At 69.4% G+C, this 23,759-nt stretch overlaps 4 protein-coding genes across 4 annotated transcripts in view; 2 read left to right on the forward strand and 2 right to left on the reverse strand.

Moving 5' to 3' along the window:
- Positions 1–1,495: 1,495 nt before the first annotated feature.
- On the reverse strand, positions 1,496–20,333 carry ZNF467 (zinc finger protein 467). The gene is made up of 11 exons (XM_072033976.1): positions 20,191–20,333; positions 19,467–19,552; positions 19,158–19,265; positions 18,971–19,087; positions 17,429–18,811; positions 9,892–9,996; positions 8,990–9,174; positions 7,909–8,457; positions 7,216–7,324; positions 6,554–6,667; positions 1,496–6,324 (listed from the first exon to the last, which is right to left on the reverse strand). The coding sequence occupies exons 2-11, from the start codon at positions 19,498–19,500 to the stop codon at positions 3,578–3,580; spliced, it is 5,451 nt and encodes a 1,816-aa protein (XP_071890077.1). The 5' UTR covers positions 19,501–19,552; positions 20,191–20,333; the 3' UTR covers positions 1,496–3,577.
- Positions 11,147–13,520, forward strand: RARRES2 (retinoic acid receptor responder 2). Its single transcript, XM_038174501.2, has 5 exons — positions 11,147–11,434; positions 12,656–12,760; positions 12,869–12,973; positions 13,070–13,204; positions 13,346–13,520. The coding sequence occupies exons 1-4, from the start codon at positions 11,162–11,164 to the stop codon at positions 13,181–13,183; spliced, it is 597 nt and encodes a 198-aa protein (XP_038030429.2). The 5' UTR covers positions 11,147–11,161; the 3' UTR covers positions 13,184–13,204; positions 13,346–13,520.
- LRRC61 (leucine rich repeat containing 61) lies at positions 13,722–15,184 on the reverse strand. The gene is made up of 2 exons (XM_038174492.2): positions 15,071–15,184; positions 13,722–14,859 (listed from the first exon to the last, which is right to left on the reverse strand). The coding sequence occupies exon 2, from the start codon at positions 14,843–14,845 to the stop codon at positions 14,063–14,065; it is 783 nt and encodes a 260-aa protein (XP_038030420.2). The 5' UTR covers positions 14,846–14,859; positions 15,071–15,184; the 3' UTR covers positions 13,722–14,062.
- A 2,251-nt stretch (positions 20,334–22,584) lies between the features above and the next one.
- Positions 22,585–23,759, forward strand: part of LOC119715861 (SCO-spondin-like) — a 35,155-nt gene continuing 33,980 nt past the window's right edge. Inside the window, exons 1-5 of the mRNA XM_072033977.1 lie at positions 22,585–22,706; positions 22,785–22,997; positions 23,107–23,189; positions 23,293–23,463; positions 23,550–23,749. Coding sequence (XP_071890078.1) covers positions 22,621–22,706; positions 22,785–22,997; positions 23,107–23,189; positions 23,293–23,463; positions 23,550–23,749 — 753 coding nt within the window. The 5' untranslated portion in view covers positions 22,585–22,620. The remainder of the gene's footprint in view (positions 22,707–22,784; positions 22,998–23,106; positions 23,190–23,292; positions 23,464–23,549; positions 23,750–23,759) is intronic.

The following is a 23,759-nucleotide window of genomic DNA, read 5'->3' on the forward strand; positions in this document are numbered from 1 at the left end:
CGGGGTCAAGGAGCAGCCACCCCGGCCCCTCCACGGGGAGCACAAAGGGCAGCGGGGTGCGGGAAGCCCTGACCCCAGCGGGGGAAGCCCCGCTCTGCCGGCTGTGCCGGGGGTCTCGCTGCTTGGGGTCCTGGGGTCCCGGCACGGCTGGGAGCAGGCCCTGGGTGCAGGCTGCAGCTTGCTGGTGCTGCGCACGCCGCCGTGGGTGGGTTGGGTTGGGCTGGGTTGGGTTGGGTTGGGGCAGCCGCTGCGGATTCCTACGGGGCCGTTGCCCAGACCTGCCTCACCGGGGCTGCGCCGTGCGGCAGCGCCTGCGCTCCCGGAGCGGCTGCTGCTGCTTACCAGGGCGGCGGCACAGGGGCAGGGATGAGCAGGATGAGCCCTATCTTTATCGGGGGCTGGAGGGGTCGGGGGGTATCACCACCAGCCTGGCGTGGAGCTGTGGGGGAGGCCAAGAGAAGCAAAGTTGGGTTTTTGCAGCAGAAGGTGGAAAATTCCAGCGAGCTCGTGGTGTATCCGAAAGTGATCGCGCGGCGCGGCGGTGGGGAGTATGTGAGGAGATAAGGGGAAGGGCCCGCTGCCCCAAAATAAGGAGGGTGGCTGAGGAAAACAGGATGAGCAGCGCGAAATCGGTAAAAACAAGAAGTCTAGTCACGAGAGAAGAAGGAAAAAAAAAAAAAGGAAAATGAGAAATTCGTGGCTGGTCAAATAAAATTGTGCCTATAAGGTATAGAGGGGCGTGGAGTAGGCTGTGACCCAGTAGTACTCAGCCGGTGAGGAAATGGGAGAAATCAGGTGTTGGGAAAATAGGGGATTTAGGGTTATGGTGAACTTGTGCTGTGCTCCTGCTTGCAGGACGCCCGCCTTTGCAATCGTGAATAAAACAGCTTCACGGAAGGTCGTGTCTGAGCAAAATATTGGTTTTTCTCACACCATTTTCTCCCACTGATTTGAAACCTGCAGCGGTGGAAGGAGCAGAGGGTTCTCAGAACTGGCTGGTCACCGGGAAACGGGCCCACGAATGGAACAAAGCACGAGGCAGAAAAGGGCAGGGAGAATCTGGGCAGGGAGAAAAGGGCTGGGCAGAATCCTGGCTTTAACGGGCACGGCCAGCCCGCGGCCCCACCGGCCCTGCCGACAGCCCCCAGCATTTCCCCTTTCGCTGCCGAGGGTTTTGCTGAGAGCTGCAGAACCCAGGAAGTCGGCTCCAAGTTCAGCTGCAACAGCCCGCGAGGAGCAGAGCGCACGAGGGGACGGAGGGAATGAGGGGTGCCCCGGGACCCCAGCTCTGCCCCGCAGCCCCCCTGCAAGGCCTTGGTGCTGGTGGTTTGGTGGGGAAGGAGGCACGAGGCCGGGGAGCTCTCGCCCCGAGGATGGGGAGTAGCTCGAGGCTGGGCCAGAAATTCAACTGCCTGCCCCTGGCCACCCCCCACCCCTGCAGCGCAGACCGCGGCACCGCAGCGCAACGCTTCCCGGGAAGGAGGAGGCAGGAGCGTGCTGTGAGAAAGCTTTTATTTTAAATAACCTCAAAAAAATAGAATTGCAAGGACCTGAAATGTTGCTGGAGCGTGATGCTAGGCGGAGGGGAGAGGGCGGCGTGGCTGCCAGAGGGGAGAGAGCAGAGCCGAGCGCTGCGGGCTGGACGCCCACCCCCTGCCCGGGGACGGCTCGGGTGCCAGGGACCCCGTGCCCGGCAGCTGCCGCCCCTCGCACAGCCCCGCCACCACCGCCTGGATGCGTTGTTAATTAAAAATGCCTTAACGAGGCTGCGGCTCTGGCAGGGACCGTACCGGTGTCCCCTTGGTGTGATGGCGAGCTGGCACAGCCGCGGTTGGACCGGCTCCGTGGGGCAGGATCTGCCCAAGCCCTATGGGGCAGAGAGGCCGGGGGCCGTGCAGATCGGGCACCGCCTGCTCCAGCGGGGCTGCCCAGGGCCGCGTCCAGGCGCTTTGAACACCTCCGGGGATGGAGACCCCACCACCGCCCTGCGTGGCCTGCGCCAAGGCTGGGGCACCGCAGGGCGAGAGGCGTTTCCCGACGCTGCAGGCCCGGGTTGCACCCCCAAAACGCAGCGGAGGAGCCCCCCAGGAGAGCGCCGCGTCGCGCCCCGGGCACCGCTAACAGCATCCAAGGTTTTCAGTGAAGGTCTTTGCCAAACCATTGTAGCGAGGAGGCTCTGCAGCCGAGCGAAGCGAGATAGGGTTCTACTGCCATAGCTGGGGCTGAGGACTACGCGGCTCGTGGCGCCCGAGGGGGCGCAGCGGGCGGAGATTCGTTTCCCCTTTGAATGCCAAGCGCGCTTCCAAGCGGGAGCAGCTTGCAGGCCAGCGGTTCCCACCCCTAAAGCTCTGCCCCCGCAGCCCTGCCCGGCCAAGCAGCTGCCCCGCTTGCAGCCCGGGAGCGCGAGCGTGGCCACGGGGCAGCGCCGGGTGGGCTACAGCCACCGCTCGCTTCCCCCCTGGCGCTCCCGGGGTCTCTATGCAGAATTAGGTGAGTACCAGAAAGAGGTGCTAGTCAGAAAGGTTATCCACAGAGCAAGAACAGAAGCAGAAGCTACATTCCCCGACCCACCCCCCCATATATCACCCTGTAAGACCCCTCCGGCCTCGGAGGAGACGCTTATCTTATCCGCGGTCCGTCGCGGAGGCGGTGGCGAGGCAGGGCCCGCGGTGACCACCAGCGCCCGGCTGCGCCGAGGCTTTCCCCACCGCTGGCTCCTCCGCCCCAGCCGTGAAGCCGCAGGCTCCGGCCCGAGCTCCGCCACCCGGGGACCTCATTGCGGGGTCCCCACGAGGCTGGAAGTGACCCGGTACCGCACTGCGGCGGCTCGCTCACCTCCTCGCCGAGCTGCACATCCTCTGCCCACACCGGCGGGCAGCCGACAGCGGGGCTCGGCTCCCCGTCCCAAAATCGTCCCGCGGAAGGACGCCCAGTCCCAAAAGGGCTCTGGCAGAAGCTCTGGGCCCGCCGAGGCCCCTCTGTGCCCCGCGCCGGGGTCTGCGCGTCGCAGGACTGCAGCCCCCGGGGGAGCCCGGAGGCAGGGCCCAGCGGACGCGCCTGTGCCCGGCCTCCTGCTCGGCTTCCGAGCCGCCGCGCAGGATCCTCGGCTCCTCGCCGCCCCTTCGCCGTCCGACTCCTCGCAGGCAGCCGCCGGCAGAACCCGGCAGCGCAGCCCCGCGGCGCCGGCAGCGCCTCCTGCTCCTCAGCTCCACCCGCTTTACACATTTGGTATGTTCAACAAGACAGAAAACGCGCACGCGGCGTCCGAGTCCAGTACTGCTTCCTGACCAGTTCGCTGCACCCACCGCCACCTCCGGGGTGCTCGCAACGAGCGTCCTGACGCCGTGAGCCGCCGCCATCCATCCCGAGCCCCCACCGCGTCCCGGGAGCCCCCCCCAGGTTCCGACTCGCAGCTCGCCCTGCGTCAGCCCCTTTCAGCCTCGGCACCGTCCCCGTTTGGTCAGCAGTTGGCTCCCGGCGTGAGCTCCCCCCCTGTGCAGGTTTGGTGTCCGTAGTGCCAGAGCAGTGAGGCCCAGTCCCTCGCTCGGACGGGTTGGTGGCAGCCCGCGCGGGCGCGTTACAAGCAGCTGGGGCACGGCGAGGTTTTCTCTTCGCCGTGCGCTCTCTCAGGCACTCTCAGCACTCTCTTGTCCTCGAAGCTCCTGCCGCAGCCGCCGTACTTGCACCAGATCTCGGCGCGGCAGTCGTGCTGGGGCTTCAGCAGCAGCTGCCTCTGGCTCACGCAGTCGGCGCAGCAGCACTGCGGCTGCAGGGGCGGCTTCCCGGCCAGCCCTTCCCCGCCCTCGGCGCACTTACAGGGGCACTGCCCCGCGGGAGCCTCCTGCGGGTGGTGCGAGCCGGGCACCAGGTGCTGATCTTCCTGCATCAGCTGCAGAAGGATGTCAGCCGCCCCCGATGGGCTCTCCGCCCTGTTGGGGGGCTGCGCTCCCGGCCGAAGCTCTTCTCGAGGCAGCGACCCCTGCGCGGCGCCGCGGGAGCAGGGGGGCAGCAGCACGCCGGGCGGCGCCGAGCCCTTCCCCAGGGGAGCGCCGGCGTCGGGCTGGTCGCGGTGCGCGGGGCAGGTGCCCTCGCAGCAGGAGGGCGGCACGCCGCCCGTGTGCGTCCTGCGGTGCCGCAGGAGGTGCGCCTTCTGGCTGAAGCCCTTGCCGCACTCGGCGCAGTGGAAGGGGCGCTCGCCAGTGTGGGTCCGCTGGTGAACGGCCAGGTTCACCTTCTGACGGAAGCGCTTCCCGCACTCGGCGCAGGCGTGAGGCCGCTCGCCGGCGTGGCCCTGCCGGTGCAGCTGCAGCTCGCCGTGCTCCTCGAAGGACTCCCCGCAGAGCGAGCAGGGGTAGGGGCTGCCGGGGTGCGCCTGCAGGCTGGGCGGCGTCTGGCCCGGGCCCGGCTCGCTCTGGGGCTGCTCCACCACGTGCACGCGCTGGTGGACCCTGAGGGAGAGCTTGCTCTTGAAGCGCTTGGGGCACTCGAGGCAGGTGAAGGGCTGCCTGCCCGAGTGGGTCTTCTGGTGGGCGATGAGGTTGGGCTTCTGGGCGAAGCGCTTGCCGCACTGGGTGCAGGCGAAGGGGCGCTCGCCGGTGTGGGTGCGGTAGTGGGTGACCAGGTTTCCCTTCTGGTTGAAGCGGCGGCCGCAGACGCCGCAGGTGAAGGGGCGCTCGCCCGTGTGGATGCGCTGGTGGGTCACCAGGTTGGTTTTGAGGCTGAAACGCTTCCCGCACACGTCGCAGCGGTAGGGCCCCCGGCCCCGGTGGTTCTGGCGGTGCTTCACCAGCCGCTCGTACTGCACGAAGCTCCTCCCGCACTCGGGGCACAGCCAGGCTCTGCCGTCCAGATCCTTCTCCTGGGGAGACTTGGCGGAAAGCTCGTCCCCGGAGCTCTTATCGTGCTCGGGGCACTGGAAGGCCTTCTGCCCCACGTGGGTCTTCTGGTGGGCCACCAGGGAGAGCCAGAGGCCGAAGCTGTTGCCGCACTGGTTGCAGATGAAGGGCTTCTCGGCCCCGGGGGTGGGCGGCGCGGGGGCTGCGCCCTCCCCGAGGACGGGCTGCACCCCCAGGTGCCCCAGGAGGTGCGGGCCGGGGCTGAAGCCGGTGGCGCAGCCGGCAGGAGCCTCCGCCCCAGGGCCGTGCTGCGGCCGGAGCAGGGCCACTTTCGGGCAAAAGCCCTCCCCGCACTGCACGCAGGGGAAGGCCTGCTCCCCCAGCGGGGCCTGCTGGTGGGGCAGGAGTTGCTCCTTCGGGGGGAAGCCCTTCTCGGTGCACGAGTACAGCTCTTGGTTTTCGGGGATCTTCGGAACCGGCAGCGGCGGCATGGGGCTGAAGGCGGCGTCCTGCTCGGGACCCCCGGGCTGCAGCAGGGTGGGGGCAGCCCCGAAGGGCAGGGTGGGAGCAGGACCCCGGCCCGGGCACCTCCGCTGGCGCGGGGCGTGCGTCTTCTGGTGGGCTTTGAGGGACACCTTGTCCTTGAAGCACTTCTGGCACTGCCCGCAGGGGTAGGGGCGGACGTCGGTGTGGGTGCTCTGGTGGGTCACCAGGTTGGTTTTCTGGGTGAAGCGCTTGCCGCACTGCGTGCAGGCGAAGGGGCGCTCGCCGGTGTGCACGCGGTAGTGGGTGACCAGGTTGGTCTTCTGGTTGAAGCTGCGGCCGCAGAGGAAGCAGGTGAAGGGGCGCTCGCCCGTGTGGATGCGGCGGTGGGTGATGAGGTTGGGCTTCTGGCGGAAGCTCTTGCCGCACTCGGGGCAGACGAAGGGGGTGTCGTCCTGGTAGCTGCGGGGAGGAGCGCGCAGCTTGGGCTTGCCGGAGGCGCCGTCCTCCTGCTCGCCCCCGGCCAGCGCCTTCTCGTTGGCGGCGTGGATGCGCTGGTGGGCCAGCAGGTTGGCCTTCTGGCTGAAGCTCTTGCCGCACTGCGTGCAGGGGAAGGGGCGCTCCCCCGTGTGCACGCGGCGGTGGGTCAGCAGGTTGGGCCGCTGGCTGAAGCTCTTGCCGCAGTCCCCGCAGCGGTAGGGCTTCTCCCCGGTGTGGATCCTCTCGTGCGTGATGAGGCTTTGCTTCTGGCGGAAGCCCTTCCCGCACTGGGCGCAGCGGAAGGGGCCGTTGCCGAGCTGGGGGGCCCAGCAGGCCACCCGGGACGGGAGCGGGCTGAGGCTGGGGGCACCATCCCGCTCCACGCCCGCCCGCTCGGGCGCGCGCTGCCCGCCGTGGAACCAGCGGCCCGAGCCGCCGGCGCCCGCCGGGTACAGCTCCAGCGAGCCCGCGGCGACCCCGGGCTTCTCGTCGGGCTGCTCCACTTTGCTCGTTCGCCCGGGCTCAACTAGATTCCAAAAAAGATTCAAGACATCCATTTCAGAGGCCTCGGCCGCCGTGCAGAGCGCCCTAACCACCCGGGGAGGGGGCAGAACCCTTTCAGAGCCCCTTCCACCCGTGGAAATGGCCAAAATTTCCCCTAACTGGCCCAAAACGGCCCCGCAGGACCAACATCCCCTAACAGGGTCAATCGCTGAGTGCTGCGAAGCCCCCGCAGGGCCGGGGGAAGCACCTACCTGCACACGGGCTCACGAGGATCTTGCTGTCCTCCTGCATTGTCTGGCCTTCGGGGAACGGCTCCTCCGACTGTTTAATACCGAACAAGCCACCGGGCTTGAAAAATCTGTAGCCTGGTTGAAGGGATAAGAGCTGGTCACCATGAACTGTCACACTGCAAAACATGCATTCGGCAGACACATCATTATGCGGGGAGATTGCCTGCGTTTTAATTCACAAATCAGCTAAAATTAACCCAGCCTCGGGGCGCTGCTTTCATCTATTTTTAAGCCGCCGCTGCCTGGAGTGTAATTAAAGATAAAAAAGCAACCCCAGCCCCAGCCTCCCTCCTCCTGGCAGCGCGCGCGCTCCAGCGAGAGGTGAGGGAGAGCACCCAGCCCTGGAACGCGGCGCCCCCCCTGCGGAGCCCCCCCCCCAGCCTCACCCCGGCACCCTCAGCCCCCGCCCGGCGCTTCCACGGTAGGATTTCAAAGGCTCCCCCAGGAATGCCACCGGCGCGGCCCCAACCCCAAACCGGGAGCAAAGCCTCCACCTGCCTGCGGCGTGGGCGGGGGTTTTCCTCCTCCTCCTCCTCCTTCTCCTCCTTCTCCTCCCCCCCGCCCCGTGCCACATCTGCAGGGGTTTTAGGAACGGATCCTGCGCCCCCCGGGTGCCCCCTCACCTGTGCAGGGGTCGGAGGGGATCTCTGCGCCCGCGGCATCCAGCTCATGGCCAGCCCTGGGCACCTCGTTCAGCCTGGGGTAAGGGAGCAGGTTCAGGACGTGGGCAGGCTGCTCCGGGAGAGAGGGGAAGCGTTTTTGGGGTCACTTTTTCCTTTTTTTGGTTATTTTATTTTATTTTATTATTTTATTTTGCTTTTCACCAGGCGGGAGGCGTGGGACCGGGGCGCTGGGAGCTGTCGCAGCGATCCCGAGCCATCCCCCACTCCCCTCCCCGATCCCTTTTAGCACCCCAAAACTCCCCAAAAAACCTCAGGACCACCCATCCAGGGCCGGGACCAAAGAGGGAAAGCCCCGAGCAGCTCCCCCGGGGGATCCTGGTGCCCTTTCCACCCCCCCTGGGGGCTCCCCTCGTGTCCCCCCCCCCCCGGTGCTCCCCGCTGGCTGCCCCGGCGCCTGTCACAACTTCCCCAAATGCCAACCCCAAAAGGAAAACCTCACACGGGGCCAAGAGCAGCCCCCGGTGACCGGAGGGGGGGGGAGAAAATCACCGGGGGGGGCAGCTCCCGACCCCCAGGAGGCCGCCGGGCGGCACAAAAGGCAAGGCCGGGCCCCCCCCGCCCCACACGCGCGCAGCCCTCGGGGCACGGCGGATCCCCGGGGACCCCTCATCCCCCCCCCCCCAAAAAACCTACCTGGGGAGCCCCCCCGGCGGACATGGTGCCCCCACTGGGGGCCGTGGGGCGCGGGGGGGTGGCGGCGGCCGTGTCCTCCCCCTCCAGCTTCCAGGGCGGGCTCGGCTCTTCCCCAACTTCCTCCAAATGGCTGCGGCGGGGGCCCTGCGGGAGCCGAGCGGAGCGGTGAGCGCGGTGGGGCGGTTTGGGGGGGGGCACGGCGGGAGCCCCCCCAAATTCCTCCTCCTGCGAGCTCTCCGAGGGGGGAAGGAAGGAGCCAGCCCCGGGGTCTGGCCCGAGTTCAGGGGCTCTGTTTACAGGAAAACCTCCCCGCGGCCCGCGCGCCGAGCGCTGCCGGGAGTTGTAGTCCTGCAGCTGGGGAGGGGGGGACGGGGGGGGGGGATAAAATGCGGCCCCCGCGGCTCCGGGTTCAAACCCATTTAGGGTTTTGGGGGGTTTGGGGGGTTTGGGGGGGGTCCCCGAGCCGGCCCCGCAGCCCTGAGCGTGTTTTGGGGTGGTTTTTTTGGGGGGGGGGGGTTGGCAGGCATGGCTGCGGGGGGGGTCGGATGGCTGCGGTCCCCCACCCTATATCCCTTTTTTTCTCCTTTCTGCCCCATTTTTAGGGGCGCCAGGGGTTGGATTTGCCCCAATTGACGCGGCCAGCACGGAATTGGTGCCCTCAAAAACCAAAAACTGCTCCGGGCTCCTCGGGGACCCCTCCCCGTGTTTTTTTTGGGGGGGGGTTGATGAGCCCCCGGCCTCTTTTGGGATCATTTTTGGGGCTCTGGTTGGAGCCGCCCCTGGCAGCTCGCCGAGACCGAGGGCTGGGACTGGGAGTGGTGTGCCCGGGGTGCTGCCAGGCACTGGTATCGCGATACTGGGAGCTACTGGGAGCTACTGGTGTCACAGCACCGAGGGGCTCGCTGCTAGGTGCTGGTGTCGCGATACTGAGCACCCGCTATTAGCCACTGATATCGTGATACTGGGAGACTCACTGTGAGGCACCGGTATCGTGACGCTGAGGGGCTCACTGTTAGGCACTGCTATCGCGATACCGAGCACCCAACTGTTAGCCACCGGTATCGTGACACTGAGCACCCACTGTGAGCCACTGGTATCGCGACACCGAGGGATCCACTGCTAGGCACTGGGATTGTGATACTGAGCGATTCACCGATAGCCACCGGTATCGTGACAGCAAGGGATCCACCACTAGGCAGTGGTATCGCGATACTGAGCATCCGTTAGCCACTGGTATCGTGACACCAAGGGACTCAGCATTAGGCACTGGTATCGCGATATTGAGCACCCATCAGCCACCGGTATCATGATTCTGCAGGACCCAGCATTAGGCACTGGTATGGTACTAGGAGACTCTATCGTGATAGTGAGCGACTCTATCATGATACTGGGCGACTCACCGTTAGGCAGTGCTATCGTGATACTGAGCACCCAGTGTTACTCTGCGTTATCACGACACTGAGCACCCATCAGCCACCGCTATCACGACTCTGGGGACCCAGCGTCAGGCACCGGCATGACACTGGGTGACTCTATCGCGATACTGGCTGACTCACCATTACCCACTGGTATGACACTGGGCGACCATATCGCGATATGAGGGACTCACCGACAGCCCCCGGTACCTCAGTGCCGATGGATTCACCATTAGCCCCCACTATCGCGATAACAGCTGACTCACCATCACCCCCAGTACCATTATCGCGACATCGAGCCCCCCGTTCCCCCTCTATCACCCCCCCCGACCCCCCCCAGCCGGTACCGGGCCGCCCCCGGCCACACACAGAGGCCGCGGGGGGGCCTCGGGGGCTCCGCTCCGGCAGCCGCAGGCCCGGGGGCTCCGGGGGCGGGCGAGGGCGGCGGCTCCGCGATACGGGGGGCACCGGGGCCCCTCCCCCCGCTCCCCCCCCCCCCTCCCCGGGCCCCGTTCCCCGCCCCCCCCCCCCCCCCACGGCCCCGGGGCCGCCTCCCCGGGGGACTCACGGCCGCCGGCGTCCCGCGGCGTGATGACGTCGCCGCGGCGTGCTGACGTCGCCGCGGCGCGGTGACGCCGCCGCGACGATGACGTCAGCGCGGCGGCGACGCCGGCTGGGTGTGAAGGGGGGGGGGGGGGGGTTAAGCCGCGCCCGCCGCGGGGGCTGCTGGGAGTTGTAGTTCCCGCCCGCCCGCCCGCCACAGCACTTCCGGGTCACCCTCCCCAACCCAGGGGCGGGCCGGAAGTAGCGCGCGGCACCATAGAGCGCGCGGCTAGAGCGGCGCTACCATAGAGTTGCCCGATGTGTGCTAGAGCGCCCCCTGCCGGCCCCCTCAGTCCTCCCCCGTTACCCCCCCGTTAACCCCCGGTACCCCCCAGTACCCCCCAGAACCCCCCCGTTATTCCCCCATTACCCCCCAATACCCCCTGGGTACCCCCCAGTACCCCCCCACTACTCCCCATTACCCCCTCATTGCCCCCCAGTACCCCCCAGTACCCCCCAGTACCCCCCAGTACTCCCCTTTACCCCCCATTACCCCCTCATTGCCCCCCAGTACCCCCCATTATTCCCCCGTTACCCCCCAATAACTCCTGGGTGCCCCCGGGTACCCCCCCGTTATCCCCCTGTACCCCCCCGGGACCCCTCGGTACCCCCATTCCCCCCCCAGATCCCCCCCGTTATTCCCCCATTATCCCCCAATACCTCCTGGGTACCCCCCGTTACCCCCCAGTACCTCCCCGTAACTCCCCATTACGCCCCCATTACCCCCTGGTACCCCTTGGATACCCCCCAGTACCCCCCCATTACCCCCCGTTACCCCCCGGTACCCCCCCATTACCCCCCGTTACTCCCTGTTACCCCCCTATTACCCCCCACTACCCATTCGGTACCCCCCGGTACCCCCCCAATACCCCTCAGTACCCCCCATTACCCCCCGGTACCCCCCTGTTATCCCCTCACTACCCCCCTGCTACCCCCCCATTACCCCCCATTACTCCCCGTTACTCCCCAGTACCCCCCCACTACCCATTCGTTACCCCCCACTACCCCCCTGTTACCCCCCATTACCCCCCAGTACCCCCCATTACCCCCCATTACCCCCCACTACCCATTTGGTACCCCCGTTACCCCCTCACTACCCCCCCATTATCCCCATTACCCCCCCTCACTCCCCACCCCCCCCCTCCACCCCCCCTCCCCACCCCCCTTTCCCCCACCCCGTGCCCGCCGCCCTCCCGCTCCCAACCCCCCCCCGTAACCCCCCCGTAACCCCCCCCATGGGTGCGCCTCCTCCCGGGGGGGCGGAGCGGGGCCGTTCGGGGCCGTTTGGGACCGGAGAAGAAGCAGCGGCAGCGGTGGTGGCGGTGGCGGTGGTGGCGGCGATGGGGCGGCTGCTGCTGGCCCTCGCCGTGGGCTTGGTGGCCGTGGTGGCCGGTAGCCAGCCCCCCCTGCAGCGGCGCGTGGTGCGGGAGGTGCTCGAGTACTTCCACGGCCGGGGCTCCGTGCACTTCCTCTTCAGGGAGCAATCCCTCGAGGGGGTGCAAGAGCGGGTGAGTGCCCCGCGGGTACCGTTACCGGCACCGGGGGGGGGGGACCCTACCCGTGACCCCGTGACCCCTGCGGGGGTCGTGGTGGGGAGCGCCGGGGGTTTGGGGGTGTCCCGGTGGTGCTGGCCGTGCCCGTTGGCACGGGGCAGGGTGCGCCGGCGGGGTTCGGCTACTCATTAACCACGGCACCACCGGGAGCGGACTCGGGGACGCCGGGTCCCGGTGTCCCCGGGCAGGACGCGGTGTCCGGGCTTGGCTCCGTCCCGTCCCAGTGTCCCCAGTTAGGACGTGGAGCCCCGGTTCAGCTCCGTCCCAACCCAGTGTCCCCAGGCAGGGGTGTACCGGTTCGGCTCTATTCCATCCCAGTGTTCCCAGTTAGGACATGGAGCCCCGGTTCAGCTCCGTCCCAACCCGGTGTCCCCTGTTAGGACACGGTGTCCCAGTTCAGCTCTGTCCCGTCCCAGTGTCCCCAGTTAGGACACGGAGCCCCGGTTTGGCTCCGTCCCGTCCCAGTGTCCCCAGTTAGGACGCGGAGCCCTGGTTCGGCTCCATCCCAACCCGGTGTCCCCAGGCAGGGGTGTCCCAGTTTGGCCCCGTCCCGTCCCAGTGTCCCCAGTTAGGACACGGAGCCCCAGTTCGGCTCCGTCCCGTCCCGGTGTCCCTGGGCAGGGGTGTCCCGGTTCAGCTCTGTCCCGTCCCAGTGTCCCCAGTTAGGACACGGAGCCCCGGTTCAGCTCCGTCCCGTCCCGGTGTCCCCAGGCAGGACGCGATGTCCAGGCTTGGATCCGTCCCGTCCCGGTGTCCCCAGTTAGGACGCGGTGTCCCAGTTCAGCCCCATCCCGTCCCAGTGTCCCCAGTTAGGACACAGAGCCCTGGTTCAGCTCCGTCCCATTCCCCCAGAGCTCCCCCCGGGCGCTGCCGGTGCTCACGGGGGGCTTGGGGTTGTAGGGACGCCCCCCTCGGAGCCGCTCACCCCTCACGGGGCCTCGGGTTGATTTGGGGCTGGGTTCGCCCTCGGGGCCGTTGTCCCTGCGCCCACGGGGACGGTGGCAGCAGGAGGGGGCAGGGGGCAGCACAAATTTTCGGGTCCCTCCTGCTCCTTCCTCACTACACCCAGGTGGATCCTGCCTCTCCTCACCCCGTGGGCACCCCAAAATATCCCCCCGTGCCCCCCGCGTCCCCCCCTCCCCGCCTCTTATGGGGTCGTTTCCCTCCCCGCACCAGCAAGACCCCTCGGGGACGTTCGTCCAGCTCCGCGTCAACCTGGTGCAGACCAACTGCAGGAAGAGGGCGCAGAGGACGCACAACTGCAAGGCGGTGGAGAACCGGGTGAGATTTGTGGGTTTGGCCCCAAAAACGACCCCGTGAACCCCCCACACTTTGGGTGGGCTTGGGGTGGGGGGGGGGGCAGCGCCGCTGACCCCGTTGTGTCCCCAGAGGCGGCCGGCCTGCCTGGCGTGCTACAAGTTTGACACCAGCGATGTCCCCAAAGTGCTGGACAAGTACCACAACTGCGCGCCCAGCCACCACCTGGCCGTCAAGGTGAGCTATGGGGGGGGGCTCTTGGGGGGGCTGCGGGGCACTCATGGGGGTCCCGGAGGTGCCCCGGTGCCACCCCCCTCGCCCTCTGCCCCGCAGGAGATAAAGCAGCGCGACGAGGCCGAGTGTAGGGCCGTGGAGGAGGCCGGCAAGGCGCTGGATGCCCTCTACCTGCCCGGCATGTTCGCCTTCTCCAGAGCTTATCAAGCCTAGGGCGGCTGCCCCAAAACCACGGTGGGTACGGGGACGGCCCCCCCGGCCCCCCCCGGGCACCCACCTCCCTCCCCCGGGTGCCCCTAAACGGGGAGGTGCGGGTAGGGGGGGCTCGTCCCGCAGCCAGCTTTCAGCTCCCCCCCTGTCCCCCTCTTTTTCCAGGCCAGCCCTAAAGGATGCTGATCCGGGGCCAGCCCGGCCCCCCGAGCTTGCTGCCGCCCCCCCAGCGCTGTGCAATGAAGGGAGGGGGCGTCCTGCAGGCGGCCCCCCCCCCCACCCCAAAACCCCCACGCCTAGGCAGTGTCCGCACGCACCAGTAAACCCCAGCTCTGCCTCTGCTGGTCTCCGCTCTCATTCCCACTCGGGGTTGCTGGGGCGGGCTGGGCTCCACGTCCCCTCTCCTGTGGGTGCCCGGGGGGGGGCTCTGCTGAGGCTGTGACCCCCCCCGCACGCTGCCCCCGTGGGTCTGGCACCCTGGCAGGCTCAGGAGGGATGTGGGATGCACCGGGACGCAGCACAAAGCAGCGGGGACCTCGAGGACAGCCCCACACCTTTAATGCACAGCCCCATAACACCCCCCCCGCCCTGCAGCCCCCATCCCCACCGTGCCGGGGGGGTCGGGGACAGCTCCAAAATCCGCCAGACGTTTGGATGAGCTGCTCCTCTGCTGCTGCGGCGGCGGTGGGGGGGACGGGGAGCCCGGGTACCCATGGGTGCCATGAGCTTGGGACCCCACGGAGCACAACGAGGCGGATGAAGGAGCCGGAGCGCAGTGGGATTTGGGCACCGCAGCAGCTTGGAGGCGAGGTCGGCCCCGTGGCTCCTTGGGGGCGGCTGGAATTGGGATGGGGGCGCTCGGGGCTCCGGGACCGGGAGCCCTCAGAAGACGAAGGAGCCCGTGGGGTCCGTGCGGACGCTGAGCGCCCGCTCCGCCTGGGCGATGGTGTCGTCGGCGCGCCGGCTGAGCTCGCGGCACTCCTGCAGCACCTCCCCAAACTGCTTGTACGCCTCCTCGATGATGGAGCTGCGCCGGGGCGGCGGCGGCTCCCAAAAACTCGCCTGCACCCAAGGCTGGGCGGCGCGGGGAGGCGAGGGACCGGGACCGGCACCCGGCGAACCGTCCAGGTCGCGGCACAGCTGGAAGAGCTCGCTGCCCCGACCCGAAACCCGCTCGCCGTCGATGGCCTTGAGGCCGGGCAGCGCCTCGGCCAGCGCGGCGCGGTAGGCGGCGGAGGCGGCGCAGACGGGGTTGCTGAGCTGGCCCAGGGCGTCGCGCAGCCGCAGGCTCTCCAAGCGCCGCAAGCCGGCCAGGCAGCGCAGCTGCTGCAGGCTGCTCACCAGGTTCCCGGCCAGGTTGAGGCTCTGGAGGTTCTCGCAGGAACCCAGCGGCTCCAGGCTGGAGACGCGGTTTCGGGAGAGGTTGAGGACGGCCAGCTGCTTGAGGCCGGCCAGCGGGCCCAGCTGCGAGATGGAGTTGCCGGAGAGGTCGAGCCACTCCAGGTGGGCGCAGTCGCCCAAGCAGCCCAGGTCGGCGATGCCGCGGCCCCGCAGGCGCAGCAGGAGGATGGAGTCGAGGGCGAACTGCCCGCTGCTGGCCTTCAGCAGCTGCGCCGTGATCCGCAGCCCCGCGCCCTCCTCGCCCTTCTCCCCGTGCGCCTCCATCCGCGCCGTGCGCCCTGCGGGGACCCCGAGGGTTGGCACCGGCACAGCCCCCCCAAGACCCCCCTATGGGGCTCAAATCCCCCCCGTGAAGCTCAGACCCCCCCCGTGGGACCCCCTCCTGACCCCCCCGGGGCTCTCCGTGGGGTGCTCGGGGCAGGCGGTGGGGAGACACCGGGGACCCCCCCCCACCTCTCCAAGCACCGGGACCCCCCCCTGCGCGCTCACCGAACGGTGGCTCCTGGTGGCCCCCTCGGCTCCGCCTCCCGTTGCCACGGTGATGGAGGGGGAGGGGCACCGGGAGCAGCACCGGGACCGAAGGGCATCGGGGAGGGGGGGGTACGGGCGGTGGGGGGGGGAGGGATGGGGTGGATGGACGGACGGACGGACGGACGGACAGATGGCACCGAGGGTCACGGCACGGCAGTGGGCTCGTGGCACGGGGGGTGGGGGGGGCTGCGCTCGGGGGTCCCGGGGGTCTCCTCCAGCCTCAGTGGTTCTGTGATCCCAGGGGTGGGACAGGCGGGCGCATGGGGTGGACAGACAGACAGACAGATGGATGGGAGAGATAAATGGTGGGAGAGGTGGGAGAGGGATGGACGGATGGACAGATGGACGGATAGATGAGGAAGGAATGGAGGAAGGGGCAGGAGGGACAGAGGGAGGGATGGATGGACAGACGGACAGAGGGGTGGATAAATGGACACTTGGACACCTGAATAAGTGGATGGATGGACGGACAGACGGATGGAGCAGAGGAATGACGGGATGGAGGGATGGACAGACAGATGGGAGGGATGGGTGGGACAGAGGGGAGGACAGACAGACGGACGGATGGGACAGAGGGATGGAGGGGGTCCTCCAGCCCCCCACACCCCTCACCAGCCAGGGCTGCTCCCACGGCTGCCGGGCACCCACGGGGCCACGGCCCTGCCTGCACTGGGGCTGATGTCCCCGTGCCACCGCCATGCCCTCACCGGTGTCCCCAGTCACGTCCCCGTGCCCTCACCGGTGTCCCCGGTCACGTCCCCGTGCCGCAGCCGTGCCCACAGCCCCGCCGTGACCGCTGTCCCCAGACACATCCCGAGCTGGAAGGGACCCACAGGGCTCACCGAGCCCAACCCCTGGCACCGCACAGATCTGCCCAAAATTCTGAGAGCAGAGCCCAAACGCTGCTTAAACTCAGCCTTGGTGCCGTGCCCGCACCCCTGGGGAGCCCCTTCCAGTGCGCAACCACCTCTTGGTGACAAACCCCTTCCCAATGCCCACACCAGCCCCCCACCACCCTTCCCTCCGGGGGGCCGCAGCCCCGTCCCGGGGCCGGATGGTGCCTGGCGGCCACGGGAAGGGCGGCAGCGGCAGGGCCCCGGCCCCCTCCCTTCCGTCGCGGCGGTGCCGGCCCTGCCAGCTCCGTGCCGGCCGCAGCAATAACAGGAAACCCAGCCGGGAGCCCCACAGTGCTGCAGCGGGGAGATAAAGGAGAACCACCACCGCCAGCCCCCCCGCTGCTGCCGGGGCTGGGGGCACCCAGGGGATGGGGATGTGCCAGCTCGCCCCGTCCCCGCTGTCCTGCTGCCCTCCTGGCACCGTCACCAGCTGCCAGGGATGGCGAGATGGGATGGGGATGGGGCAACGCGTGGCACGGCTGAGATTTGGGGTGGGGGGCAGCATCCCCGGTGGGGAGCCCGGTGTCTCCTTCCCGTGCCAGATCCAGCAGGAGCTGGATGCTGCCAGCACGGCTCAGCCCTGTCCTGCGCTGCCCCACGCCGAGGTTCAGCACCAGGCACCTTTTTACGTGTGCTGCTGCACGGCTCCCGCCCGCGGTTGCGGTCCCAGGCTTGTGTTTTCTCCCCCCTTCCAGCAGCAAACAAGCGCGGATTCAACTCAGCACGCCGCAGGATGGGGAAAAAACAACCCGCAGGCATGTGGCCGGCGCCAGGAGAGCCTGCAGCACCGCTACCTGGCCGGGAACCCCAGCCCTGCCTACAGCCGAGGGGTTTTGGGGTGGGAGCCTGGCCCCACGCAGCCCCCACGCTCTGCTGCATCCCACCAGCCCCGCGGTGCTGGCACCCCGCACGCCGTCCCGCTGCGCTTCCTTCGCTCCTGCTCAGCCCCACAACATCCCCAGGGAAACTTGGCAAAGGATGGTTTATTGGCATTTACGAATTGTTCCTGCCACAGGGGAGCCTGCCAGGCCTGGGCAGGGCTGGGAGCAGGGTTTGTGCCCCCCGTGCGGTTGCGGGGAGCTTTTCCCCCAGGTGCTGGCCCTGCTGCCCCAGGTCCACCAGCCCTGCCACAGGCCAGCGCTCCGGTGCTGGAGCCGCCTCGCTGGGCCCTGCCTGGAGAAGGGCAGCGAGCCCAGACGCAGCGTCCCGGTGCCGGGGCCAAGAGCATCGTCGGGTGCCCTGCACTGTCCCCATCGGCAGGAGCACGGCAGCTCTGTCCTTGTCCCCATCCCGATGCCACAAAGGTCCCCGGAGCTGGGCACTCCACGTCGGAGCAGCCGGTTCCTCTCCTTGACCGCGGTGCCGGCGCAGGACACGGAGCACGGCAGCCCCGCGGGCAGGGGCTCAGCTCCCGGCGCTCAGGTGGCAGGGGCCGGGGCCACCCAGCTCTGCCGGGGCGCGGGCGCCGTGGCGTGGGTGCGCTCGTGGCGCAGCAGGTGGGTCTTGCGGCTGAAGCTCTTGCCGCACTGGGTGCAGATGTAGGGCCGGTGGCCGGTGTGCACGGCCTGGTGCCGCGCCAGGTTGGTCTTGGAGCTGAAGCGCTTGCCGCACTGGGCGCAGCCGTGGGGCCGGGTGCCGGTGTGCACCGCCTGGTGCCGCGCCAGGTGGGACTTGCGGCTGAAGCCGCGGCCGCACTGCTCGCAGGTGAAGGGGCGCGCGCCGGCGTGCGCCTTGGTGTGGGCGATCAGGTTGGGCCGGGAGCTGAAGCAGCGCCCGCACTGGGGGCAGGCGAAGGGGCGCTCGCCCGTGTGCACCCGCAGGTGCCGCAGCAGGTGCTGGTTGTGGGCGAAGCCGCGGCCGCAGTCGGGGCAGGCGAAGGGGCGCTCGCCCGTGTGGGTGCGCTGGTGCGTGGTCAGGTTGGGCTTGTGGCTGAAGGTCTTCTCGCAGTGGGGGCAGGCGTAGGGCTTCAGCCCCATGTGCCCGCGCAGGTGAGCCGTCAGGTGCCGCTTGTCGCTGAAGCCGCGGCCGCACTCGGCGCAGGCGAAGGGCCGCCCCTCCAGGTGCAGCCGGCGGTGGGACGTCAGGTTCTTCTTCCAGCTGAAGCTCTTCCCGCACTCGGGGCAGGGGAAGGGCTTCTGCTCGGCGGGCGGCAGCGCGGTGCCGTCGGCCGGCTCGGCGTGCAGCTGCTGGTGCCGCAGGAGGTGCTGCTTGTGGGCGAAGCTGCGGCCGCAGCAGGCGCAGGCGTAGGGGCGCTCGCCGGTGTGGGTGCGCAGGTGCCGCACCAGGTGCGTCTTCTTGCGGAAGCGGCGGCCGCACTCGGTGCAGGGGAAGGGCCGCTCGCCCGTGTGCGTCTTCTGGTGGGAGCGCAGGTGGATCTTCTGGCGGAAGCGCCGGCCGCACTGGGCGCAGGGGTAGGGCCGCTCGCCCGTGTGCACCCGCAGGTGCCGGGTGAGGTGCGCCTTCTTGCCGAAGCCCTTCCCGCACTGGGCGCAGGCGAAGGGGCGCGGGGGGCCCGGGGAGCCGCACTGCCCGCACGGCCGGGGCTGCGCCGCGCAGCAGCAGTGCTGGCAAGCGCCGGGGCCGGCCAGCCCCTCGCCCAGCAGCGGCCAGGCGAAGGCGGGCAGCGTGCTGTAGCCCAGCTCCGCCGGTTCACCGGGGCTGGGCGGCTCCGGTTTGCAGGCGCCCGCGGCGGGCGGGGAGGCGCTGCCCGGGAGCTGCCCCGCCAGCAGGGCCTCGGCGCTGAGGCCGGCCGGCCACTCCTCGTCCTCGTCCTCCACCTTCACCTTCCGCACCAGCCAGTCCTCTGCGGGGCACAGAGCGGGGCCGTGGGGACGCGGTCGGCGCGCCCCGTGCTACGGACGGGCGGCACCGCCGCGGGAACCCAGTGATTCCCACCGCGTGCCCACACCGTGCCGACCGGTGGGTTTGCCACGAGCTGGTGGTGCTGGCACGGGAACCTCACCTGAGCAGCCGAGCTCCAGGCTGCCGTGCCCCTGCACGGCCCCCGCGTCCCCGCCGCCCGCCTGCTCCTCGCCATCGCCCTCAGGCAGCGCCTCCGCCTTGGGGACCAGCAGCCTCGCTGCCGGGAGAAAGCGTGGTGAAGCCGGGGGCCCCTCCAGATCCAGGGACCCCAGGGTTTTGGTACCCACCTGAGCCGGCGCAGCCCGCTGCCTCCGTCTCCTCCACCGGCGCTTGGGTGCGCGGCTCCTCCGCCTGCTCCGTGTGCGGCACCGGCTCCGGCTTGGTGATGGGGACACCTGCGTGGGACAGCACCGGGGTGGCTCCGGCTCCCAATCCTGGCTCCTGGCTCCCCCCCGGGCCCCGCACCCCAAAACCCAGCCGCAGCGGTGCTGGGGGCCGGCACCACCGCCTGTCCGGGCCCCTGAGCTCGTGGCTCTGCGGCGGGCACGGGCGCAAACCCGGAGCCCCCGGTGTGGGTGTCGGTGCCGCTGCCTTACCCAGGGCGAGCAGGGCGTCGAAGCTCTCCCTCATGGTGCCGTCCTCAGCGGCCGCTCCCGTCGGCACTCGGCGGGGGGCTCAGCCCCTGCGGGGGGCATTGGGAAAACCAGAGGGGAGCAGCTGGAGCCCCCCGGCCTTGGGGAGCCCCCAGCACCCCCAGTGGGGACACGGCACCAGCACGGCTTCCCCATCCCGGGCACCCCGAGGGGCTCGTGCCCCCCTGTCACCCCTGTGCCCCCCCCCGACCCCCAGCCCTGCCCTGTCCCCCCCCATTGCCCCATTTCTCCCCATGTCCCCCCCGTGCCCCCCACTGCCCCTGTGCCCCCCCAGCCCCTCCCAGCCCTGCTCTGTCCCCCCTAATTGCCCCATGTCCCCCCTGCGCCCCCCACTGCCCCCTGGTTCCCCCACCCCACTGTCCCCAGCCCCACGACCCCCATAACCCCCCCATAACCTCCCAAACCCCCCCATAATCCCCCATAACCCCTCCATAACCCCCCGTAACCCCCCCATAACCCCCTATACCCCCCCTATAACCCCCCAAAACCCCCCCACAGCCCCCTCAGCCCCGCACCCAGCCCCCGGGGGCGCGCCTCCCCCACCCCCCCTCCGCCCCCCGGTGCTCGCCGCCGAGCGGGGCCCGGCCCCGTTCCCGTTCCCATTCCCGGTGCCGACCCCCCCCCGCGCCCCTCTCCGTGTCCCCGGGCCCCCTTCCACCGCCCCTACCTGCGCCTCCGCCGCCTCCACCGGGCCCGGCCCCGCCGCCCGCCCCCCCGCCCGCGGTGGCCGCCGGTCCCCCCCCGCCCCACCGGGGCCCCCCCCCCCAACCGGCGCCGCCGCCCCCCGGAGGGACCGGGACGGAGCCGGGAGCGCACCCGGGGCCCCGCCGCTCGCCCCCCGCCGCCGCCGCGCGGCCCCGGCCCCGGGGCACCGGCACAGGCGGGCAGCGGGACTACAGCTCCCGGCAGCACGCCCGCCGTGCGGCACCGCCCCGAGCCGAGCCGAGCCGAGCCGAGAGGTGCCGAGCCGTGCCGAGCCGTGCCGGGCTGTGCCGGGCTGTGCTGTGCCAAAATGAACTGTCCTGGGATGTGCCAAGCTGTGCCAAGGTGCCCTGTGCCGTGCCAAGCTGTGCCGAGATGTGCTGTGCCATGCTGAGCTGTGCCAAGCCGAGCTGAACCAAACTGTCCTGGGCTGTGCCGAGCCGTGCCAAGGTGCCCTGTGACGTGCCAAGCTGAGCCAAGCTGTGCTGTGCCAAACTGAACTGTCCTGGGATGTGCCAAGCTGTGCCAAGGTGCCCTGTGCCGTGCCAAGCTGAGCCAAGCTGTGCCGGGCCATGCTGAGCCGTGCTGGGCCATGCTGAGCCATGCCAAGCCAAGCTGTGCTGTGCCAAACCGAACTGTCCTGGGATGTGCCGAGCCGTGCCAAGCTGCTATGTGACATGCTAAGCTGAGCCAAGCCGTGCCAAGCCAAGCTGAACCAAACTGTCCTGGGCTGTGCTGAGCTGTGCCAAGCTGAGCCAAGCCATGCCGGGCCGTGCTGAGCCATGCTGAGCCGTACCAAGCCAAGCTGAACCAAACTGTCCCGGTCTGTGCCAAGCCATGCCAAGCTGCCCCGTGCCATGAAAAACTGAGCCAAGCCGTGCTGGGCCATGCTGAGCTGTGCTGGGCTGTGCTGAGCCATGCTGAGCCAATCTGTGCTGTGCCAACCCGAACTGTCCTGGGATGTGCCAAGCTGTGCCAAGGTGCCCTGTGCTGTGCCAAGCTGAGCCAAGCTGTGCCAGGCCGTGCTGAGCCATGCTGAACCAAACTGTCCGAGGCTGTGCCAAACTGTGCCAAGCCAAGCTGAACCAAACTGTCCTTGGCTGTGCCAAGCTGTGCCAAGCTGCCCTGTGCCATGCCAAGCTGAGCCAAGCTGTGCCAGGCCTTGCTGTGCCGAGCCATGCCGAGCCATGCTAAGCTGAGCCGACCTGTGCCAGCCATGCCATACCACACCATGCCGTGCTGTGCCACATTGTCATGCACCATGCCAATCCCAGACGAGCCATGCTGTACCGTGCCGAGCCGTGCCAAGCCATGCAGTGCTGAGCTGAGTTGCGATACCGTGCCCCCAGAGAGCGGCTGCCTGGGGCTGAACCCGGCACTGGAGGGGGCAGCGGTGTGGGGACATGGGGACATGGGCACAGGGACAGGGGCACAGGGACAGGGGCACAGGGACACGGCACAGGGAGACAGGCATGGGGACACAGAGGGGGACACAGCTATGGGGACACAGGGGGACGTGGCTATGGGGCTGGGAGATGAGCAGGGGGCCAACGAGGGGCAGGGAGCAGCCAGCAGGGAGCTGTGGGGCTGGGGTCCCCCCGGGCTGGGGCTGTGGAGCACGGGGACATGGGGGGACGCAGGGCTGTGGGGCAGGGACACAGGCTTGTGGGGCTGCCCTGAGGTGTCCCTGTCCTTGTGGGGCCCTTTCCCTGTGGGTCTGGGGGCTGAGATGTGCCCCCCCCGTGCATTCCTGGAGGGGATGAGCGGGACCAGGATGTGGGGATCAGGAGCATCCGTGTCTGGGGCAGGGGGGCTGTGGGGTGGGATGCCGGGCAGGGCACAGCTGCTGCAGGGGCACCAATTCGCAGCGTTTTGCCCTAGAAACGGCATCGGCCTCCCCTGGGGCCACGGGGGGGTCCCCACGGCAGGCAGCTGGGCCCAATCGCCAGCCCCGCAGCTGGCCCTGGCTGGCCGGACCCACCTGATAAAAAGCTGCCCCTTGGGGTGATTTTGGGGCTGCGAGAGATCTGGGGACAGAGGACGGAGCGCTGCGGGTCCGGGCAGCCCCAGGTGAGGGGCTCTGCTGGGAACGGGGGGCATCGGGCACCGTTCCCCCGAGCTCCAGCCCCGGCACAGTCCCACCGAGCAGGGGGCACCCCCTGGGCACACCCACGGGGTCTGGGACCCTGTCCCCATCACCGGGACCCCCAGGGAGGGGAGGGACCCCCAGCTCTGCCTTTACCCCTCGTGCAGAGGTGAAGGAGAGCAGGGACCATCCCCGGGGGGAAAGTTTGGGCACTCCCCAGGCTCTGTGGGCTCTCCAGCAGCACCACCACCAAATCCTCCTCTCCAAAGGTTGGCCGGCGCTCGCAGGCAGCGGCGAGCCACGGCGGGGATGGCACGGCCCCGGCAGCCCGGTGGCACGGGCACGGGCATCCTGGCCTCGCTGCTGCTCTGGGCTGCAGCCGAGGCTGCCAAGGGGTGAGTCCCGCGTGGGGAGCGGGGCCAGGCTGGCGCAGGCTCCTGGTGATGCCAGCGGGTGGCCGGGTGCCGTGGCAGGCGGTGGTGCCAGCAGACGGTGCCGGTGACGGAGGAGGAGGTGGTGTCCCCCCGGCGCGAGGACGTGGTGCCCTGCCCCAGCATGTACCAGTACAGCCTGGCGGGCTGGAGGATCGACCGGGACCGCATGCGCCAGGCTTACGGAGGAGACCGCGGCGTCCCCCCTGCCAGTGCCCAGCCCGGCTCCGGCACCCCCATGTGCTACGTCTACAAGTGAGCACCGCGGGGTGTGTGGCATCGGGGAGGGCAGGGGGCACCAGGGGATGTCCGTCCCCGTGCCCCTTGCCCTCAGCCTGACTCCAGGGCTCCCCCAACTCCGCAGACCCCCGGAGACGCGGCCGGTGGTGAGGAACCGCACGGTGCTCGCCTGCTGCGCCGGCTGGAGCGGCCCCCGCTGCACCGAGGGTAAGGGGCTGGCAGAGGCGTGGTGGCACCGTGGTCCCCTGCACGCTGGGCAGCAGGGGACCACTGCAGTGCCACGGGGACGAGCTGCATCCCTCTGCCGCAGGGGAAGGCTCGCTGGGGCACTGCTACGCCGGGTGGCAGTGCCAGGACGCGCCGGGTGCCCGCAACCTCTCCGCCGTGAGCATGGCCGAGTGCTGCCACCAGCCCTGGGGGCACAGCTGGAGGAACGCCTCCTCGGCGCTCTGCTTCGCCTGCGCCCACCAGTCCCTCGCCGGTGGGTCTGGGGGCCCCGAGCTGCAGGGGGACGAGCGCGGGGCTCTGCCAGGCACATGCTGAACGGTGCTTGCCCCCCTGGCACAGGAGACGTGCCCCTGCCCGCAGCTCCGCGGGGTTCGGTGGCACGGCACCGGCGTCCTGCTGCCAGCTGCCTCGCCTGGGCTGGCTCCCGGTACCGCAGCTTCGACGGGAGGCACTTCCACTTCCAGGGCGAGTGTGCCTACAGCCTGGCTGCCTCCGCAGATGGCACCTGGGCTGTCACCATCGCCATGGGCAGCCCGCAGGTAGCGGCCA

The sequence above is a fragment of the Anas platyrhynchos genome, chromosome 2, assembly GCF_047663525.1.
Source record: "Anas platyrhynchos isolate ZD024472 breed Pekin duck chromosome 2, IASCAAS_PekinDuck_T2T, whole genome shotgun sequence".
NCBI lineage: Eukaryota > Metazoa > Chordata > Aves > Anseriformes > Anatidae > Anas > Anas platyrhynchos.

Excerpts from the sequence above, each read along its gene's own strand:
- RARRES2 (XM_038174501.2), top strand. The coding sequence starts at position 11,162 with ATGGGTGCGCCTCCTCCCGGGGGGGCGGAGCGGGGCCGTTCGGGGCCG. Across the intron at positions 11,435-12,655 it reads TCGAGGGGGTGCAAGAGCGG|CAAGACCCCTCGGGGACGTT; the intron begins GTGAGTGCCCCG and ends TCCCCGCACCAG. Across the intron at positions 12,761-12,868 it reads GCAAGGCGGTGGAGAACCGG|AGGCGGCCGGCCTGCCTGGC; the intron begins GTGAGATTTGTG and ends TTGTGTCCCCAG.
- LRRC61 (XM_038174492.2), bottom strand. The coding sequence starts at position 14,845 with ATGGAGGCGCACGGGGAGAAGGGCGAGGAGGGCGCGGGGCTGCGGATC.
- ZNF467 (XM_072033976.1), bottom strand. The coding sequence starts at position 19,500 with ATGAGGGAGAGCTTCGACGCCCTGCTCGCCCTGG. Across the intron at positions 9,997-17,428 it reads GGCCCCGGCCCCTGCCACCT|CCGGCGTCGCCGCCGCGCTG; the intron begins GAGCGCCGGGAG and ends CTTCACACCCAG. Across the intron at positions 9,175-9,891 it reads GCCGCGGGACGCCGGCGGCC|TGCCTAATGCTGAGTCCCTT; the intron begins GTGAGTCCCCCG and ends TCGCGATACCAG.